At 36.9% G+C, this 22,933-nt stretch overlaps 1 protein-coding gene across 12 annotated transcripts in view; it reads left to right on the forward strand.

Annotated features, from left to right (window-relative positions):
- The window catches only part of EXOC6 (exocyst complex component 6), a 185,165-nt gene that overhangs the window by 51,669 nt on the left and 110,563 nt on the right, over window positions 1–22,933 (forward strand). For all 12 annotated transcript variants that reach the window (XM_039547871.1, XM_039547872.1, XM_039547873.1 and 9 more), the window contains exons 6-12: window positions 7,246–7,450; window positions 11,502–11,657; window positions 13,738–13,806; window positions 18,852–18,935; window positions 19,035–19,081; window positions 19,478–19,598; window positions 22,539–22,610. In XM_039547871.1, coding sequence (XP_039403805.1) covers window positions 7,246–7,450; window positions 11,502–11,657; window positions 13,738–13,806; window positions 18,852–18,935; window positions 19,035–19,081; window positions 19,478–19,598; window positions 22,539–22,610 — 754 coding nt within the window. The remainder of the gene's footprint in view (window positions 1–7,245; window positions 7,451–11,501; window positions 11,658–13,737; window positions 13,807–18,851; window positions 18,936–19,034; window positions 19,082–19,477; window positions 19,599–22,538; window positions 22,611–22,933) is intronic.

A 22,933-nucleotide genomic window follows, 5' to 3' on the forward strand; every position in this document is an offset into this window, starting at 1 on the left:
CCCCTTAACAGTACACTGTCAACTTGAATTTTTTGAAGCTGATTAAGTGTTTAAAAGTTTTCTAACAGATTTTTTGAGTATTTGGGGCCTTTTCTTAAGACAGGACATGCCCTTTTCCCACTCCGCTAGCTTTTTGTGCCCACTCAGAAGTGAGCGTGCCTTCCAGGAGGAAAGGTTTGGTCAGAGGTGAAGGAAATGCTAGACTTTTGGGTTCCCCAAGACTGATGTGGCGTATGCTTCCTTGCCTTAAGTATTTCATGCAGTACCTCAGTATTTGTAACCTGCATTGCCTTCTTTATGATCACAATAATTTCTTTGGATTACTTCCCCCCAAGGAACTAAATAGAGATTACTAGCCCACAGATGGCTCTGAATCCCCACCATTACTATGTAGCTTTTTTGACTTGGTTGAGAGACCAATCCCTCCTTCCTGAGGAATATGGCTTAAGCTTCCTAGTTCTCTCAAAAGACCTATACCCCTCATCCTGTTCCCCTCTTCCTCATCTGCACCCTGCAAGTCTGAGGACACTGATAACTATGGTCTTGAGTCCTACAGATCTCAATGAGTACATGATTTTTGTTCCTAGAAAAGCTCAGGGTCTCAGCTCTTTTACATGTCTGGGCTAGCCAGCACTCTCAGAAAACAGGAAAGTTTCTGAGAAAGAAAGTTCAAATCACTTTTATCCACAGAGGAATGTTTGTCATTGCAAATGTTCTCCTAATTTATCCGTGAAGGAAAGAGAACTCTCTTGCTATGCTTCGGATCAGTCTGAATTGAGTCATGTAGAACATTCTAAACACTGTTCCCCTCACTAGCTCATCCTTCTCTTGAGAAACCATCGTTGTCCAGGAAGGCAATCATGGTCTCCTGCCTTGTGCAGACCACCTGCGTGTTGGGTTGCTTCTCCCCCTAGAGTCTCCTTCCCTAGCTTGCTTTCTCTCCTGAATGTGATGATTTGGGGAATTTGTACAACCTATGAATCTGTGTGAGATTGAGCTCTTGCTCTGTATTTATCTATATCAGGCTGCAAACTCCATTTTGAAAGATATATACAGAGATGTTTTACTGTAGCTGATGCAGCTTCTCCTGCTACAATATAGATCAGCTTCCGGAAGTTCTGGTTGGATCTGCTGAAGTCAGTGCCAATTGCCCTCATGCTATACTGGGGTTTTCTCCTCCCTACTCCCATGGAGGAAAAACCAGCATCATTCCTGAGGTGTAGGGGGAGAACAAAATGGCTTTCCCCAAAACATTACACTATTTTTAGTCCTTTCAATTCCTGCGTGAGGTGTTGCATCCTCTGATCTAATTGTACCTTATGTTAGAAATGGCAGTTTTACTGTAAAAAAAAAATACTGTTGTCCTGCCCTGTTGCATAATGTGTGTATGCACTGGGGGGGCGGTGCACACAGAGTGATTTGATACAGATACAAAAATATTCCTCTAAGTGCCACTTCCTCTATGGCACGTCCCATAGCAATAATGCTAGTATCCCCAGTATATATCATTACAATTTATACATTGAAAAATATACTTTTTATTTTTTGTAACCATCTTTAGGTTTTTTAACTTAATGGTCAATGCTTGCTTTGTTTTTCCTCCTACAGTTTCATCAGTAGCCCCCACTAGGTAATGGAATCAATAAATAATACTGGTGCCAGCTTTTATCTCTTATATAATTGTACAAAAATAACACCTATTCTAGAGGTAAACATTTACTAATTAAATAAAAAGTATTGAGCTGCACTCTTATTCTGCAAAAAGAATGCTGTTGGATCCTGCATGATATGAGTTTAATTAGAGAAGCGAAAATAATTATTATAATTTCCTTATAGAATAAAGATATTGTATAATTGTAAATTTGAAACACACGTGAATACTGCAGCTATCTCTTTCCCTGTCTATAGCATCTTTTACAACCCTTATTTTTTAATGTTTCTAACAAGTAAACAGTAAACACGCATTAATGAGTTTTTAAAAGTTCAGCTCTATTCCTCTTCTCTGGCTTATCTTTCAGTGGCTATCAGTTAGGTTCACATGTTAGTTATTTAGATACCTTTTGATTTTCCAAGAGATCACTATACTGCTGGAGAATTTAATTTGATTTCTATAAAGTTCTCTGAGTTAGGCAGGATATGAAAGAACAAAGAATATTCTCTTCTCATTCAGTCTTTTACAGTAGTATATATAGCATTCTTCTCCGAGTAGGCACACATATGTCAGAGAAGAACATTATTTTTTCCTTTTTTGTAGATTCAATTCTCTTCTCTGGCTAATTAAATCTTTTCTTTCTTTGCCATGGAATTTTAAGTTTTCTTTCTTTCTTTCTTTCTTTCTTTCTTTCTTTCTTTCTTTCTTATTATTAGCAGCAGGTTTTTGGAGATGGCTGCAATTAACTCGGTCTTAAATCCATGGTCAGAAGGCTCTCTTGCAAAGATTTTCTTGCTGAAGTACTTTATGAAAAAAACAGATCTCCTTCAGTGAGATCCAGTAACCTCAGATTCAATTTTCTTGCTCTGTCCCCCATGTTTTCCAATTTTTTCCTGGATTGTCTAGCAATTTTAGTTGATTTTACTGGTTTGAGCTTGAGCCAGGGGCGCTGGAACAATTTCTGTAGTGGGGGTGCTGAGATCCATTGAACCAAACTGTAAATCTTGTATATAATGGAAACCACTTCAAGCCAGGAGGTGTGTCAGCACCCCCAGCACCTTTATTTCTAGCACTTACGGCTTGAGATGAAGATTCTGTGTCTTCAGTGCCCTCAGTTTGGCACTCCACCTATGAATTTCTTTCTTGGATTTCCTCCATGCCATTTTTAGTATCATTTATTGTTTTATGCGCAGAAGTAATTTAGTCAGCAAGGAGGTTTATGCCTTTCTGAACTTCTTTTAGAAAAGTGTGTGGTGCAGCTTCTTTGTTTCCCAGGTAGGTCTCCCTACTCTATGGACGGGGCTTGGACAATCTGTAAGGGATCAATTCAATATCAAAACAAGATAGTGAACTCAGATATAAATAATTATTATCTTTTTGTTTTCCCACCAAATCTGCTTCCTTATATAATTAGAAGTTTTTATATTTTGGAGGTGTCAGTGGGGATCAAATCAATCCTATTGATGGATTTCTGGTCCCGATGGGAAGATTTATCAGCCCTCTGCTGTCTTATGTCATATGACTTCTATTGCTACTTCACATTTTTATGTCCTCATAGTTTCAAAACTTGGGTATTAGTTAAGTTACTCTTGCAAGACTTGCTCAGAGGAGGTAGTAACAATGCACTTCTGTATCTTAAAGGAGGAATTTTTTAAATGTTTAAATTGTTGCTTAACTCATTTAGTCACTTTCAGTTTGTACATTTAATTACATTTGCTGAGAGCTAATAATGTTTATGACAAAGTTCCTGTGTCCCATTTATACATAAATAATATTTGCTAGATAAAAAATTAAAATAAATCACACCATGAAATGATATGCAAAACTCTGTAGCTTAAATCCTAACCTGCTGGTGACCTTCAAATTATGTCTTCAGTGCTTTATCAGAACAGATGTTAAAGGGGCAAGGTCCTGTGTGTGTGTATGCATAGAGAGAGAGAGAGTGCGCACGCATTCAGGACCTTATATGTATAATTAGTAAGCAACTCTAGAATGGATTGAAAATGGATTATGGTAATTTTGATCTTAGAGACAGCAGTCAAAACCTTCCAGATGAACTAACTGTGGTCTGATAAGCTGATTTGTATAATTTAAATAAAAACCTTTTATATGATTTTGATGCTATTATAGACTTATTCCTCCTTAGAAGTCTCACCATGTGGCCCTCTTGGACGTTGTTATTTTAAAAAACAAAAAACCACACACACACGCGCGCGCACACACATACACGCACACAAACCCCAGAAAACCCTTTTTATTGAAAACATTCTACTTGCTTTATATAAAATAAACAGAAGGCAAATGTACAATAAAGCAAAGACTCCTAATTTACACTTGAAATCACTTTGTTTGCAGTCTACTGAAAGCAGTTGTGTTCTTGGAGAAAGAACAATTTTTTTTCCCCATCCTTTGACTATACTGAATTCAACCGTCTTAAGTTGAGAGAATTTGTTTGTATAGAACCAGAATTTACAGCTGAAATACTCAGGTGGTTTTTGCTCATGTAGTCACAAAAGTTTTATGTACTATTATTTTGAATTAACACATAAAATTACCATAATTGAAAGAGGTTTTTTTTCCAGTTTTACTTTGTACATTTGAAAGAACTTCGTGTATTTAAATTTTCCACTATGTAGTCAGTCAGTCAGTTCCCTTATTGATTGTGTGGGGCTTATAAGGAGAAAGACAAACTAAAGCTACAACTCAAACAACTAAAATTGAACTAAATGGGTTATCTTGCATATATGCTAAGAAAAAGATTGCGTTTAGAAAACATATTAACTAAGCCTGACCTAAACTTGACCCCTTTTCCTTCTTGACTAGGAATTTTCTGTACCATTTACTCTTGATTTACAGAAGTCAGGATTCAGCCCAAAATACATGTTTTTAAAATTTATTTTAAATGGCTTCCATGCTGAGTGGTTGGCAACATTTTTTGTTGACAGAACAATTTATTATCATACCTGCTAATATAGGCTGTCTCATATCATATGGTTTGTATGTTTCCTGTGCCTCTTGATAACTTTAAAATCCTGCTTCGCCATGGGGTTTTAACAGTTCATGGTGTTTGTGAGTCTTTCTATTTACTGCTCAAAGCTCTGTGGTCTGTTCGAGAGTTATTCTGTTTTTGCTGTGATTAATTTTTTGTGGGATAAAATTTTCAAAAGTGCCCAAGTCCCGTTTTGAAAAGTGACTTAGGTATTTAGGGGCCAGTGTCACTTTTTGGAATGAGACTTAGATTGCCAAGTCACTTAGGCACTTTTGAAATTTTACCCATAGCCATACAACCCACAAGTGTGTTGAACAAATAAGAGTCTTGGCCCTAAAGAGCTTGCAGTCTGTGTGAGAGCTGAGAAAAAATATTATTGAATGAAGAATGTTAAATTCCCCACAAAATTAACATTTTTACCGTGATCTCGCTCTGAAGATGAAAAATGTTCATGGTATTTCTCCTCTATAAGAGCAAGTATAGTTGATATTTGAATATTTAACAACCCTCTGTGTCAAACTTATTTGAATTTTGTTTTCTTTGATTTTGCACTATCCTACAAGAATATTGAAGAGTTTGTATGTGGGAAGAGTTTTCACATTTTTACCTGTAGGGCAGGAGATAAAGAATGCAGTTAAAAAAAAATTAAAAACGGGCCAAGTGGAGACCTAGGATTCAGTTCCTTGGCATGTTCTATAGAGGAACATGGATTTGATGTGTTACACCAGTAGCCTGCTCAATCCCTCGAGGAGGGGAGTGTCTTGTGGTATTCAACAGGAACCTTTCTGTCCAAGTAAGGAGCTGGGCTGACGGTTTGCAAAGTGAACATGGCTGTGGGGGTGAATGGAAAGTATGGGGCAACTTGTTGGGTTCTAATGAGAACACATTGGAAACTTTTTGAAAAGAGAGAGAGGTTCTAATAATAAGCACTTAGCGCTTTATGTGTTCAGAATGTTGTACAAAATAAAATGAAAATGAACAAAACCATCTATTTGTAATCTAAAAGGTGTACACTGCATGTTGCATCTGAGGGGTTTCTATTGTTTCCTCAATTTAGTACCACTTTATGTTATTGCAACTTGTTGGCCTAGACTATAGCAAATTTAGACAAGTGCTTGTCCTTGCTTAAAACAAAAAACAAAAAAAGTTGTATTCATGTGGATAAGACTGCTCACTTGGCATACAAGTTTGGGAGTTCAAATTATGGTGGTTGTACAACATTTTCAGAAACAAATAATCATTTTTCTTTTAATTTGATATATGACAAAAATTCTGAATTTATTTTTCTAAGCAAAACCAAAAAAGCTACATTAATAGCTGATGAAAAATAAGTGAGCCATATAAAGATGCAGTATTTTAAAAAGGGAGACTGTTGAAATGGGTTAGCTGTCTGAATATCCTTTAAAAAATATATAGTTAAGGCTCATTTTCTCTCCCCCAAATCCTTTAAGGTCATAAATCCACTTACATGAAGTGAGACGGGTAAAAATCCTAATTTTGTCTTTTAAAATTTGACCTGTTAAAGGAATACAGTTAGCATAAAATTTACATTACAGTAGTTTCTGAACAATTTTTGCCTACTATTATTATTACAAATCATATCTAAGGTCAGATCTTGCAAACATGCACACTTTATTCACGTGAGTAGTTTCTTTTTAAGTCCGTGTGGGGGACTATTCACATAAATAAGGGTAGTTAAGTACAGCAGTGTTTGCAGGGAGAGAAGCCTTACGATAACTGTAACTGAAAGATTAGAGAAAAGTATATTTATCAGTTTATTTTATACACTATCACTTTGAGTATAATCCGTTTCACTGCATTTACCATAGGCAATCATTTTTTCTTATTGTTCATGTGGGGACTTAGCAGCAACTGAAATTAGTATTAAATCATGGCTTGCAGCAAAAAAGTGCATTGTTGAACAGAATATTCATAGAGGAAAAAGGTGGTGTATGTATATATTTCTCTAAGAATGGTGAGGCGGATGCTTTTAGGGGTAATCCTTTGTGATTTATTTTAAATGTATTTTAGCTCTGGATGGGTGCTCACCATTGTATTTTAGAAAATCAAAGAAATTAATAAAAATAGGGTTAGTAGCGATGAGACAATAAATTAAGATAAATAAACTGATCTAACTAGATTTTATTATAACATTAAGGTCCCAGTTCTTCAAGCTTTTATGAGTAGTACAAGGGGTTAGTTTGAAAAAAACAGTTTGTACAGGTGGAGCCTAATTTTGTACTTAAGAGTACTTTTAACTGTTTTGAAAATGACTGGATTTCAAATTGACAGGTCACTTTGGCTAACTTTTTGTTACTAAAAAATTAGAAAAGCTTGTCTTGTTAGAAAGCTTGTCTCTTTCACCAACATAAGTTGGACCAATAAAAGATATTAACTCACCCACCTTGATTTTCTAACTAAACTATCAGCTTTCTAAGACTGACCTTTTTTTAAAAATAACTCTTTTGTAAGTATAAAATGCTTTAGTCATATATTGTATATTGATATGTATGATTCCGATGGCTTACAGGAGCAAAAATAACAAAGCACGCTTCCTTAAAATTTATAAGATGTCTTCATAACCTGTTTTTTAAACTCTTTACAGATATTATTCTGCTTTAAAAACAATGGAACAGTTAGAAAATATGTACCTTCCTAGAGTTAGCCAATATCGTTTTTGCCAAATAATGATAGAAAACCTTCCAAAACTGCGTGAAGAAATTAAAGAAATTTCCATGTCAGATCTCAAGGACTTTTTAGAGAGTATTCGAAAACATTCTGACAAAATAGGGGAAACAGCAATGAAACAGGTAAGTTACATAAAATAATTTCATTCTTGTGAAAAATTATTAAATTAAGTTAGACATAGTATCAGTATATTAATGTCATTTATTATATAGATACTTAAAATATGCTTTTTTTTCCACTTGCACTTCTCTTTCTGATTTTTCTCTGTTTTTCAAAAACAAATTTGAGCAACATTCATTTAAAGCAGCTCAGAATTCAGAGTATGTTGTGTTTTGGAAAAGTAATGATCAGATTTATTCCTTTTTTTTAAACACAAAAAATATTATTTCAGACTTTCTAATTGCAACATGACGTGTGAATTTTATAGATAGTGAGTGTCTCTTTCCCCATATGTTATTTTAGCAGAATAGGAGACTATTACCCTTTAAGTCATAAATGTATTTAAAAGTGACTGAGGCCCCAATCCTGTGAACCCCTTAAACCTTGAATATCCTTAGAAAAATGAGATGCTTTTTTCAGTTGAATTAGCTAACTTGATTTAGTTAGCGTGACTTGAAATATCCCTGAACACCTATGGTATGTCTAGACTTCTAGACATACATTCATCTACGCATGAAGCCATCAGCCCATAGGAAACTCCTAGTACAAAATGTTACAATGCATCTCCTCAGCAACACAGATTACCATGATCACTCAAGCCTGTCCTCTGCTCCATGTAGTGGCTTCCCGTAGAACACTGAGTCAAGTGTAAGGTCTTGGTTCTTATCTTCAAGGTTCTCAGTGGCCGGAGCCCAAGATATTTAAAATATTGCATAAAGCTCAGAGATGAGAACTGTGGCCAACAACTGTGTAACTCGGGCTCAGTAATGCTTTCTTCCACTGGTAAAGGTCATCTGTGTAGGAGAAAGCTTTCTTGCAGGTTCATCTAAAACTGTGGAATGAACTCCCACTGGAACTGTGGACCGTCACAAACCTTCTGCTCCAAGTGCAAGGCACACTTCTTTGACTTTGCCTTCTCTAACACAAACACATAGCAGCTTGTACATAAAAAAACAACCCAACAGCAACAATAAAAAAAACCCTACCAAGACAAAAAACTTTACTGCACACGTTTATTTTCCCCCCCTGAAGAAAGGATGAGAGAGAACGAACCACACTTGACCAATGTTAGTCATGTCGTTTGATGCACTACTGGAAGGCACTCAGATATTATGGTTATGAGGACAGTATGTCTACACTGCATTGTAAATCTGGGTCTGTGGGGCATGTGCTTGTGGATTCTGTTTCCAAGCCTGCACTTGAGTGTCTGTGCTGCATCATAAATCTGGATTTACAGTTGCTGGACCTGGGTTTCACAACTGTGCTAACATGTCCATACTGCACTGCACAGACCTTCTGATTTGGGTCTGTGGCTTGAGCTATGTCCACAGTACTGAATACCAAGACTTAGACTCAAGTCTCAGAGGGACTTGGGCTTAGACCTGCCCTCCCGGTGGGTCGAAGGACCCAGGTCCTGAATGATTGCCAGTCAGAGTCAGACAGATTTGTGGGTGGATGATAGGGGGCTTTGGGCTCAAACCTGAGTGGGCCCGGGTTTAAAATGCAATGTAGAACAGAATACATTTTTTTAACCTGATGTTAATTGATTACCAGTTAACTTGAAAGAGTTAACGTGTTTGTAAAGCTAATATGGACACTCCCCAAATATTTGTCCGGATTACCAGAACTTGTATTTTATGCTAGGCTGTGCCAGCAAATGTGTTAAAACTACAACTGCCATTTCTTCACTACAATTTAACACGTTTAAAATACACCTTCTTTCCTAGTGTAGACACAGTTTAGCATCTGTACAACTGTGTTAGCTGGTCGAACATAACCAACAGATGCAATTGTAGAGGTATTAAACTGTGACTACACTAGGGCTTTGTCTTCACTTAGGGAAAAATAGGTGTGTTCTTAACTTGAGTTAACCAACTCTAGGTAAAATCCTAGTGACTACGAGGTATTTCTTAGTTTTTCACACAAGTTAGCAGATCAGGTTAAAGTCTAGGTTCCATAGTGCTTTTGAAACTTTTCATATATATTTTAAAACTCTTAATGTGTGTTGAGTTACATACAGTACATTATAGTTTTTTAAAGCCCACAAGTTAGTCTTTCCATGTACTGAAAGAAAGAATATTTGTTGAGCTATTTTATTTGTATTAAATAAATTAAAACATTTCTAAATCTTATTTACAGTACAGAAGTTCCTAGTTGTGGTTCCAATGGGAAATTTTGTCACAAAAACTTTTGTGAAAACTTGTCCTGTTTTCCAGCAAAATTTAGACCAGATTTAGTTTCCAGTTTAGTTTACTGATCCTCTGTTGAAAGCCAGTTTTAGTTTTGTATTTAAGATAGTGATGAGCAAACAACAAAACGTTTGAAGGTCCAATTTAAACAAGCATCCAGAATTTCATATTCTTATTGGAAGCTTATCCGTACTATATGAATCTTTGGGAGTTCTACTCTCAGAGCCTAAAACTCACTTTTCAAATACACGTTTCACTTTACTTACTAAACACTCTGCCTGCATTGTCTTTTGGGGTGAAAAGGGAGATAGAAACCAAGTAACTTTTTACCATCTCTTCTGAGTATCCTGCCTCCTAAGGAGGAGACTTTGGGCCTGCTACTCACCTCCAGCTGTGGAGACCTCACAGGTTGCTGAGCCCACTGGTTGGTTATCTTCCTTTTCAGCGGGAGGCCCAAGGTTATATTATCCTGACCTGCCCCCAACATTGGGTCTTCCTCAAGGTGTTGGCCAGACAGTTTTCCTTCCTTTTACTTCCCTCAAAATTCCACTCTTGGGTTCACTTATCAAGATGTGGCAGAACTTCCAACTCCTGCACTATGGTGCTACAGGTCCTAGTAACCCCTCCATTAACTTCCATTTATCTGGTCACTTTGAAATGTAAAAGGGACTTGTGAGTTTGTAGCCCTGAGTGAGGTGCAATATTATAATTTCCTAGAGTAGGTAAGATCCCTTCCTCCTTGCAATATTACTGTTTTTTGTGGGAATGGAAGGAGAATTGTTGCACATTGACATTCCTGGTTCCTTTGACATTTTAAAGCAGTAAGCTTAATGGAACCCAAGGAAAGGGATTTCTGTGTCCTATTGCACCAGATCAGGGAGATCAGTTATCTGGTCTTGTATGACTATTAATAAGACATAAAGGTGGTTTTGAGATTGGGGCGGGAAGATGACAGCCCTAGCTCCTCTCTCAGGTACCACCAGTACTGGGAGGAGACAGCAGATTGCTGGCATCTCCTGAAGGAGAGAGACTGCTAGAGGCAGGGAGTGGACTGTCCAGCAACTCTTCCCAACCTAAAATAATCTGCCACTTCAGGAAAGAAATAGCAGTGGTTTGGTGTGTGATGTGGTGATTGCAATAGGTAAGTTATTAACCAAACATTTATGATCCTTTAAGTTCAGTTTGGGCTGATTATTTTTTCAAGCTGGTTTGCCCCTCTGTAATTTAAGCTTCCTAATTCTGTTTTTAGTATACAGGGCATTCTCTTTTGGCTTACAAAAGCAAAATTTCTGTGTAAACGTAGCTATGGTGTTATGGATGAAATATGATTACAAGATTATACTGAGTCACATTTTCATTCTTCCTGTAATAGAAAGAATAGACATATAAAATAAGTTCTAGATTTCTACATATGACTCTTCTCAGTTAAACTAGGCCAAAATCTGTGTAGTTGGAGACAGCTAACTATATAATAATTTTATAATATTTAAATGTTCATCTTTTATATGCAGTATCTGGTTAGTAACATAATCACATTATACTTTTATGATTATTTCTTTAAAATTACATTTTGATAATTAAAAAATGGTGAGGTTAACCTTTGAACTCATGATGATTGCAAGTTGATTAAGGACATAATTTTCAGTATTTGCATGACGTATGTCTTGGAGTTATACTGATATGTGCCCACTAAAATAAATATATGCCAAGTGCATAAAACACCACAGTCTGCCTTTACAGTCATAGTGTATATTCAGATCTGTGACCGTTAATGAAATTTGCAGTCTCTCTCTTTTGATATTAAATATATTTCTTGCTAAAACAGGCACAGCAACAGAAAACCTTTAATACAGCTCTTCAGAAACAGAATAATGTAAACTATGGGAGGAATATGCATGTAATTAATGGCAAAGTTCCAGAACCTAAGTATGAAATTACATCCAAGCGAACACTTGAGGAAGAGGATGAACATGAAGAAGAGGTAACTTAGTATTAAGTCAATATTAATATCATTTATTTAAAGTGAAGTCTGTAGCATTCACTGAATATTTCTGTTGTACAAATGTAGGCCTTTGGTCCTGCAATAAACACAGCAAGGATAGGGTCTTCCCCACTGAAATCCATAGGGCTCTGTGGAGGAACAAAGGTCCCCCTCATGGAGAAGTTTGCTGGATCAAGGTCTTGAAAAGAAACAAATCAAGATGTTAATTATATTCATGCTACTTGTAGTAACAATTTTATGGACATTCATGTGAATATAACTTGTAATTCTATGGAAGTTCAATTGTAACTTATCACTTACTGTACCATATCTAGTCACTGTATATGATATGTAACCTGTTAGAATTGTCTGACGTGAGAATATTCTGCTACTGCTGTAGCCATTATGCTTCTGTGTTTTTATTAACCTGTGTTAAAAGAACAGTTCTTTGAGTGCTGGCCCCTATCTGTAGTCCATTGTGGTTGTGCATGCACACCATCATCTGAGACTGGAGTATCCTTCAATCCTGCCTTTCCAGGAAACTGGAGAGGCAGTCATTCTATACTGCCACTTATACCCTCCGTCTACTGCATGAGGAGAAGAACTTCACAGGAGTGGATTGAAGGACACTCCTAGCAAAAATGTTCTGGTCTCTGACTCATGATGCTCATGCTCAGCCCATGGTGGAATACAGATAGGGATCATGCATCTCAAAGAACTCAAGTTACAGAAAAGTGAGTAGCCTCTCCTTTCAGTTACTATGTGCTCCTTATGAGTTTGGTCTTCTAAATGAAGCATGAGGGATTACACTCTAAATATTATTTCCTGAAAATAGTGACTGAAGTGTCTGTTTTCTAATATGAAAAAAAGGAAGTTCTAATCCTGTAATGGAAAAGGGGGAAAACTTGAACATTTAATCTACCCTGTGAGAAAACCAACACTTTGATGAGACCTGAAGTTAGTAGTAAAAGAATGCTACAAGCCATTCAGGCATAGTTTTTTCTACCACTTGTCCATTAAAACAGTGTTTTAAGGCTATAAAATCTACCAACAGAGATGACTCTGACTGACTTGAGTCTCTGTTTACTGTGGTCTTGTGTTTCAACCCATAGTTTTTTGCCTAAAGTGATGTCTGAATTCCATGTTCACCAGTCTACTAACCTCCCAGTCTGCTTTCCTAAACCTCAGGAATTATTGGATGAAACCAAGATGCACAAATTTGATATTAAAAGGGCACTAAATAATAATAGTAATATAACAAAATCCTTTTATTGGTCTCCATAAGTATATTTTGGTTGCATTTGGCTCCCCCTTGGACTTGTCTTGAATTTCTTTTCAAGATTGTCTAAATCAGTTTGGCTGCATAATCAAAATTCTTATGAACTAGAAGGGATGGCATACCCCAAGGTCTAAGAGCTCACTTGTTCTTTGAAATGTATAGGACTCTAATTGGAATTCCATTCATGCAGTTAGGCTACACTACTTCTAACTTAACTGCAAAGTATGGTGCATATTTTGGGAGATCAGAACTATAGTTTTAAATACTCTGCCCACCATGCAGGATTTATGATTGCCAGTCATTCTCCAAAGAGTAAGGATCTAAAGAAGCAATTCTCAAAAGAAAAAGGAAAGTTACTCCCTCATAACAGAAGTTTTCAAAGTATATTGGTTTTATAGCTCCATTCTCTTTCCCCCACTTTTTCAAAGTTTAGTGTATGGAAATGAAGGTTATTGGAACTACAGTCTCTTTTATCATAGCCTTGCTTCACATGTTTGGATCCATGAAGAGGTGCTCATGTAGCCCCAGCATTCACTGCTTTGAAGATAGGTCTTGGCTCAAGATGCTGAGGCCCATGGATCCCAAGAATGTTGAGTTATAGTAGTGATGTACTTCAAACTTGTCACTGGTGATTAACCTTCCAATTTGGCCAACTAACTTTAAAATGCGGCCAGTTCCTTACCTTTATCCTCACATTCATGTTAAGCAAAATAAGATGTTAAATTTACTGATCAGTTTGTAAGACCAGTTCTGTTCCTAATGCACCAAGTTATGAGACTGATTTTTTTTTCCCTCCTGCAGGTTTTGACTGCTCATGATCTTGTAGATTTTTCTCCTGTTTACAGATGCTTGCATATCTATTCAGTTTTGGTATGTATTACTATGACTTAAAATAATCAAGAATGGTTATATTTTTAAAAGTCTAAATATCCTTTTTCTTACCTTTTGTACTTTGCCAATTTCCAAGTGAGCAAGCACATGTGAACACATTTCATCAGAGTCCATCTGTGCTGAACCAGATGAAATAGATCTGACACTGGTACTCACAGGACATTCTTGTATGGTTTATTTTTATAGTGCCTAACAGTGTAGCAGTTAGGTAATTACAGTACATAAACATTTTTAAAATCACACAAGTTATGTATGCCTCAACAGATAGTGATACTTAAAGTGCCAGTCCTTTAACTGTTCCCAATGTTCCTTAATACCTAACTGTTTAAAAATAGTAGAGTAAAACATAACATAAAAATTTGTCCTAAAACTCACAAAATTCAGGCTCTGGTGGACCACCAAGCAAATGCCGAAGACTCAGAGATGCTTGCTACCAAACTCATAAGCGTTTTACACTAGGAACCAACAGCAAAGGCCTGACAACACAACCCAGCTTTTGTGGGAAAGTAAAAAATGATGGGCAGTACACAGGGTAACCAGGGCTAGAAAGAGTGATTGTTACTTTCCATGTTCACTATGTCTGAATAGCATTTGTACTCAGTTTATGTGTAACGTAATTTTTTAAAAAGATTTTCTTTCAAACTCTTAATCCTGCAAACTCATCCTGGGCTCTGACAGTCAAGATGGATTCTTTCCTTCTCACAAGTTGCTAGTAACAAAGATTCTGCAGGACTAATTAAACCCTCATTTACACCTGTGAAATCTCATTGTTTTCAGGTTATGTACCCCAAAGACACTTGCCTGTGCAATTTTCCCTTTCTCCTTGCCATTAGTGGCTTTGCAGAAATATAGTTGATTGGAACTTAATAAAAAAAGTCCAGTGATACAAAAGAAGGAATGGAATCCAATTCCTTCTGTTAGCTATGTTGGCTCTGCAGTGTTAACACAAATAAGTAACAGTAAAAGCTTGTTTTGTTACTGAAGTCAGTGAAATTAAGTGACTGCACCAAAGGAGGAAATCTGTAGTTAATTGCTATTTTTACTTAGTCACTTTTCATAGGAGAATTAAACATTAAAGAGTATTACAGTAGAACCTCCGAGTTACAAATGCCTCAGGAAAGGAGGTTGTTTGTAGCTCTGAAATGTTCGTAACTGTGAACAAAACTTTATGGTTGTTCTTTCAAAAGTTTACAACTGAACATTGACTTCATACAGCTTTAAAACTTTACTATGCAGAAGAAAAATGCTGCTTTCCCTTTGTTTTTTTAGTTTACATTTAATACAGTACTGTACTGTATTTGCTTTTTTATTTTTATTTTTTGTCTGCTGCTGTCTGATTGTGTACTTCTAGTTCCAAATGAGGTGTGTGGTTGACAGGTCAGGTCATAACTCTGGTGTTTGTAACTTTGAGGTTCTGCTGTACCAGCACTTTTAATTGTGAGGAAGCCAATAGGGAGCCAGTACAGAGATTAGAGACCTGCTCCATGCTCATAACAGCCTACCCCACTTAGGGTATGCCTACACTGCAGCTGCAGCACTAGCCATGCTCTAGCTAGCTCACTAAAAATCTAAGTGAGGATGCTGCAGTGCAGGCTTCAGTTCTGGCTGCATCAGCCTACCTGACCCCCCAGGTGCACACTCACTGAATTCCACACCATGGCACCTGTGCTTCTATTTTAAATGAGTTAGCTGGAGTATAGCTAGGGTGGGACATCTGCACAAGCTGCAAATCACATGGACTGCTGTAGTGTAGATGTACTCTTGGGATACAGGTAGTTGCATTCTGCATCAGCTGATACTTCTGGGCAGTTGGTGAGGATTGCAATAAGCCTTGTGGATACAATGTAAGGAGAGAGGGGGACAGAAATCCAGGGGTGGCAGCTTAGTGGGTGGGGCAAAGCAGCCTGATTTATTGAATCTAGTCCACAGCTCTTCCCATCCCCCTCTTGCAGTGTGGGCATGATACCTTATCTCTTTTCCTGGCTCAGCCAACTTCAGTCTCCGTAATCCTGAGGAAGATTCTTTTCATATGAGAGTCAATGGCTAATACAGGGCTTTGTGTATTGAAATAAGAATGTTTAAAGCTTATAATTACAGGCATGAATCCCTAAATCTGATGTCTGCTGTGATGTGGCAGGTCCTGTGGGACACTGCACTTCATCCTATGGGTCTGCCTGCACACTTTATTTTGATGGTGGCCCTGTCAGTTTTTACAGTGACAACCCTGTCTCAATGGCGAGATGTCAGGAATAGAAGAGGCCAAAAGATGAGTTGAAAAATCTGAAGAGAAATTAAAAAGACTGGGACTGTTTAGTTTAGAGAGGAGTTGGCTACGTTTATTTACCCTGTCTCATAATACTAGAAGGGAGCAACTAATAAAATTGGAAGGCAGCAGATTAAAATTAATAAAGTATAATTTAAACTGAAATGATCATAAATAGGTAACAAATTACAACTGATTTTTTCATATTTTCTGTGTATATATATGTTCCTACTGTATTTTCCACTGCATGCATCTGATGAAGTGGGTTTTAGCCCACGAAAGCTTATGCCCAAATAAATTTGTTAGTCTCTAAGGTGCCACAAGTACTCCTCATTCTTTTTTCTTTGAAAACTAGTGGCCGCTAAATATAACTGAAGCTTAATAAGATTTACAAAAAAGATTAGCCAGTTATATTATCCAATAATATTGGATAAAACATTAGATTGGATGTGGATAAAAAATTGGAGAGATGTTAAACCCTCTTGCTTCAGGGCATAAAGCTAGTTAACAACTCCTAGGATTGGGACAAAACTTCCCACTTGAGGCAGGTTATTTCATAATGTTCATTATGAGTTTTTTTCATAATTGCCCATTATGAGGATCTTACGCCTTCCTCTGAAGAGTCTGGTCCTAGCTACTGTTAGAGACAAAATACCAGATTAGATAAATCACTGGTCTGACGTAGTATGGCAGTTTCTGTGTTTAAATGTGAGGGAGAATGCCACCATAATTTGCCAATATAAACTTGTAGCTTGTAACTATGTATTAGCGAAGTTCAATCTCTGCTTTAGTCTTTTCTTACCTTTTTTTGGTTCACATTTTTAGTAGGCTAGCCTACTACTGCAGAGTAGTGTTTAAGCACTGTAGAGTAGAGTATAACCAGGGCTCAATGTGTTCTGTGGAATGCTGTATTTAAATTCTGTAGTAAGCTCCCCCACCCCGTCCCCAACCCTGGGTTCTGTGGTATACAACACTCAATTTTGAAGCAAATAAAAATTATATGGCCGCATAAAATGGAAAAAAAATTCCAAAACAGGATTTCATGTGTGAGCAAATTTCCAATCATTTATCATCAAACATAATGGTCCCTTCTGACCTTAAAGTCTATGATTCTGTGATAAACTGATTCGTTATTTTATGTATGTGAATTTAGGAACTTTTCAAAGATGAACAAGCTGCATCCATTATATTGGGCATTTTCTGTTTTGACTCTCCTTTGCTACTCCTGTGAATACGTGGCACGCCACCAAGGCTATTGCTTTAGTCTTTTGATAAGGGTCAGAGGATCTATTAAAGTGATTTCTATTAAAAACTATAATCTTAGGTGCCTCCAAGTAATCTTGTCTATTGCATGGTATATGGTGGTGATTCAATACCCATCAAGTATTTTACATATCGAATTTAATTTTTTGCATTTGGAAAGAGCAACTGTTCTTTTTCACAGTAGACTTCCAATAAACTCATGCACAAATATGATATTAGAAGTAGAATTCTACATTTCTGCCAATTACTTTTATTATGCATTTAAGAATTATATCATACTATTTGTCTGGAAAGTAATGATTTACATTATGATAATAAATGTAAGTGATAATATCCTGAATAAAATATTACAGTAATAAAAAGTGATCTAGTTAATATGTATCACACAACATGAAGAACTTGCTTTTTAGAAAGCAAAGTCTTCCACCCCACCCCCCTTTTTTTTATTTCAGCCTTTGTTTCCTTCTGTGGTAGGTTATCTGCATTTTGGGGAAAGAAAACAATATTCTTTGTACACTTGAAAATATTAATTTAGAGCTTTACTTGGATTATTTCTTACTGAAATAGTACGGATTTAAGAATATGCAGGATCTCTTATGTTTTGATTTGAAGCTTTTTGGACTTCCAAGTAATGGAATTCTAAATAGCTCTGACCTAGCAATAACCTCATGGAGTAAAAATGAAACTTAAAAATGCTAAGCTGCTTAATTCTGCTTGCATACAGATTATGTTGCATTCAATAGATAGATGAGTCAGTGTTGTATTGGTTTCAAGTGGACAGATGGTTTCCACTGAATGAATCATCTTAATGAGAATACCAGGATGTCGCTTGAGGTCTTAACAATATAATCAATAGGCATAGAGAATATTGTCTATGTATTAAATTTTGAGGACTGTTGTATGACCAAAATCTAAATCTTTAGTCATTATATTTACTAAGTACCAAGAAAGGGTAAGCAAATATAAAATTTTGTTTTACGTTTTGCTCAAAGAATATTAATGCATTCAAGAGTCAGGGCTATATTATGAATTTCTGTAACATTTAGCATATAACTAAACTTCACATGTCACAAAAGCCAGCATAAACTAAGTTTCCTGTATATCTTAAAAAAAGCAGTATTGTAGTTAAAGCAGCTGTATTTAAGTTACAGACTAGGAGTTAAGGTTTTTTTAATTTTGATAATTAGTTTGATATTGTTACTTGGTCACTTTAGAAGGTTTGTATTTGGTATCATAGCAGCATGACATAAGTAAAAATATAGGCTGAAGGGCACAATTCTCCTCTCCGGTGTACATTGTGGATCTCTTTCATATGCTTTGCACTCATTTCAAGTATGCAGAACTTCCACTGATGTCAGTGGGAATACCATATATGGAACAAATGCAAAATACATGGTTGTGAGTTACAGTGGAGAACTCTGCCCTTAATTTCAGACGTACTTTTTCATCATATGAAGAACATTCCTCTTTTAACCACATTTTGTTTGTCTTGGTTTAGGGTGATGGAGAGACATTTGAAAACTACTACAGAAAGCAAAGAAGGAAACAAGCAAGATTAGTTCTGCAGCCGCAGTCAAGCATGGTAACTAATACTATTTTTATTAAGTTGCACTGACCTGGAATTTTACTTAAATATTTAGTGGTATTTTTATTCCTCAACATTTTTGTTTTTTACTTAAAGCATGAAACAGTAGAAGGCTACAGAAGATATTTCAGTCAAATTGTAGGGTAAGTTTTCTAAATGGAAATCTGTTGCCCTTATTCCCCCACAATCCTCTCCTCTGTGTAAGACCCATGCCATCTGTATCCAATTGCCACATGGATAATGGCTGCTGCTTCTCTGGAGTGGAGAATTCATCTGTCCTGCACACACATCCTTCCAGTGTAGTGACAGATATAGACTCTCCACTGAGCTGGGCTCCAGTTGGCAGTGGGTATGCTTCCCACATCCTGTCCAGAACAGTACCTAGGGCCCGATGCAAAGTCCATTGAAGTCCCAGTTGTTCTGTGGACACGGCCTTCCCATGCTTCTGTGCAAAAGGGTAGGATTTGCTCCATACTGTAATAAATATTTGAAAATAACTGTTGGTTATTTAACTTAATTCTTGTAAATTTTTGTTTTAGTTTCTTTGTAGTGGAAGATCACATTTTACATGTAACCCAAGGATTGGTAACTAGAGCATACACTGATGAACTCTGGAACATGGCACTGTCAAAGATCATTGCTGTTCTTAGAACCCATTCGGTAAGTGAGAAGACCTGGTGGTAATTCAGTGTAAATCCATTAAAGAGTGTCTGTGTGTTTAAAAGAAGGATAATGTCAAAGTGAAAAATTACACCTACATCATTGTGGGTTTTTTTGTGATTAAAAATTGCTCACATTTGGGAGAGAGCCTGCCAAGCTTTTGTTTTTCCCAGCAGTATCAGGCTGTGAGCCACAGCCATGGGCTATTTGCATAATCCTCCACTGATTTACAACTCTCTGGGTCTTCCAAAAGTGCTCTTAGTCCAGCAGTTTAGAATATGCAGAGTTAATCTGCTGTTATTATTGCAATCTGTCCTCATTAGTTTCAACTGACCTCTTCATTAGATCAGATTGAATAGTTCATCACTGAAAGCACCACCAGGAAATAATTCCTAATTATCATTCCAAATACCCTGTTTCCAAAATAAACTCTACCAACAAAACCCTTAGAGCTACCCCTTCAATGCCCCTAAAGTAGTATGTTTACATTGTAGTAGAGGCATTACTAAAATCTTGAAAATGCTAAAGTGTTAACTTAATACTGTATTTAGCTGAATATTTCAGTATTTTTAAAATGTATCTCAAGTAGTGAAAGTTACCTCTCTATTATCCACCCACAAGAAAACTGGCCATCAGCATGCTGTTTCTGATCCCCCTTGAAAAACAAGGGAATACAGTCATTGATTGTGGTTGACTGCATTTTATCCTAGTAAATTACTTCAAAACTTGCCAAAAGGGTCATAGATGGCATGTTCAGGAAGAAAAATAGAAGATTTGTAACATATACAAAGTGCTGTTATTTCATATCTCGACTTGCCCTTTTCAGTGTTCACTAATCTCTATTAATTCATGCAAAAATATGTGCTTAAATCATGGAGTTTGGATTTTGTTACCATTTCCCTATTATTTTAGGTTGTTTTAGGTTTGAAGAACATTTTATATTTTGTAAATATTTTTGGAAAGGCTGAAAACAATTTGGTTTTTCAAATTGCAACAACTGTATTTTCATTAGGAACATTTTTGGTGAATGCCAGTTAAGTTTTGTTTCCAATCCCCAGCTCATTTTAGAAGGCGCTACTAGCAAGTTCAAATTGTTTAAAGATTTCTAAACCACATATTTTGCAAGGCAGGTGAATGTTTAATCTATTGATTGACAACCATTTATAAAAAAGTGACAGTTTAAAGCATTCAAATGTACTTAAATCTTGTTTCTTATAGAAATAGGACCCTTCATTAAAGGTTTTCTGATATAATTGAAATTGATGTCATTATTTATTCTCAGGCTTTGTAACTCCCATCACAATCAATTATATCATGCTAGTCTGTATTGAGGTGAAGTGGGTGACTAGTGCTCTTCTTCTTTGAAGAGTACTTGCAAGAAGCAAAACCATTAGCTTATTTATATAATTACTTGGAGAGTAAAGACACAAAAAATATTGTAAGGCAGACATGTAGGCTGCATTTCAATCTTGTATTCTCATCCTGCACTACACTGCATGGCCATAAATATTATTTGTATTTTTTTTAATTAATAAAAGATGATGATGAAGACCAAAATATTCAGAATTGGGAACATAAAGATAGAAACATAATTGCAGGATAAATGTAGCCTAATTTTTCAGAGGTGCGTCAACAACTCCCCTTTGACTTCAGTAAAAGCTGCAAATGCTTAACACCTCTGAAAATGAAATCATATTGCTGTAGCTGCTTAACTTTATACACCCAAGTTTGCAGATATTAACATAATATGTAAACATTTTGCTTAGAACTTTTCCCTTTAGAAATGAGTCTTGAAAGTGCTATCGTGTAAACATTGGTTAGATTGAGGCTTAATGTTTGAAAGTACTTTTAAGGTTCCTGATTTAGCAAAACACTTCTGCATGTGCTTAGGTCCCATTGACTTCAATGAATGGAGTTTCAGTGCATCTCATTCATGGTGTGCATGGTGTGACTCCATGGGTGCTCCAGGGCTGGAACACTCATGGAAAAAAAATAGTGGGTGCTCAGCACCCACTGGCAACCTTCGAGTCAGCATCTCTCCCTTTCCCTCCCCTCTTCCCCCCTGCACCTCCTGCTCACTGGTGGCCCTGCTGATCAGCTCCTCTGCCTCCCGCCTGCCACGATCAGCTGTTCTGCAGCATGCAGGAGGCGCTGAGTGGGAGGGGGTGAAGCGGGGGCAAGAAGAGGCAGGGGGAGGAGGTGGATGGGGGAGGGGTGCGGGTGGAAGCTTGGAGAAAGGGGTGGAGAGGAGTCGGGGCCTGGGCGGAGCAGGGGTCAAGCACCCCCTGGGATCTGAGTAAGTTGGTGCCTATGATGGTGTGCATCACTTTTCATATTCCAGCTGGTCTTGTCTGAGCTCTTCCTGTTAGGACAAACTTTGTAATAGCTTTGTGATATGAACACATACTGTATATAATTGGACTAAATTAAGAAAAGGTGGGTGAGGTAAATCTTTTATTGGACCAGCTTCTGTTGGTGCAAGAGACAAGCTTTCAAGATTTTCCAGAAGCTGGGAATGAGTGACAGGGGATGGATCACTTGATGATTATCTGTTCTGTTCATTCCCTCTGGGGCACCTGGCATTACTGTCAGAAGACAGGATACTGGGCTAGATGGACCTTTGGTCTGACCCCCAGTATGGCTGTTCTTATGAAGAGCTCTGTGTAAGCTTGGAAGCTTGTCTCTCTCATTAGCAGAAGTTGGTGCAATAAAGATATTACCTCACCCACCTTGTTTCTCTAATATTCTGGGGCCAGCAAGGCTACAAGAACACTGCATACATAAATTAAAATATGTAAGTCTAAATTGCTTTTATCAACACAAGAACTTTACTAGTGGTATAAAGCTAGTGAGTTTAACCTACTGTACCACTGTAAGTTGAAAATGTATTTACTGTTTAATTTAAATAACTTTTACCGAATCAATATTTTTTATTTCCAGTCATATTGCACTGATCCTGATCTTGTTTTGGAGCTGAAGAATCTCATTGTTGTGTTTGCTGATACTTTGCAGGTTGGTGTTATTTTGATAATTGAATTAAAATACCTGGAGCCAAATTCTGCCTTTGGATATGCATGTGCAACCGCCATTGGTTTCGGTGGAATTGCATGCATGTACCAAGAACAGAATTAGGTAAGATGTTTTAAATAATGAAAATATCTTACCTAGCTTGCTTCTGCTGACTCCCCCTTAACACAACCTTCTTAATTTGTGCCCATCACACACCTCCTAGGTGTGCAGTTGTGCACTGAAAAAAATCTTTGTCAGATTTTGTAATTTGTTCAAAAGGGTATTACATAGCATTAAAATAAATGTAAATATTATATTTTTGTAAA

The sequence above is a fragment of the Mauremys reevesii genome, linkage group 7 (assembly GCF_016161935.1).
Source record: "Mauremys reevesii isolate NIE-2019 linkage group 7, ASM1616193v1, whole genome shotgun sequence".
Classification (NCBI taxonomy): domain Eukaryota; kingdom Metazoa; phylum Chordata; order Testudines; family Geoemydidae; genus Mauremys; species Mauremys reevesii.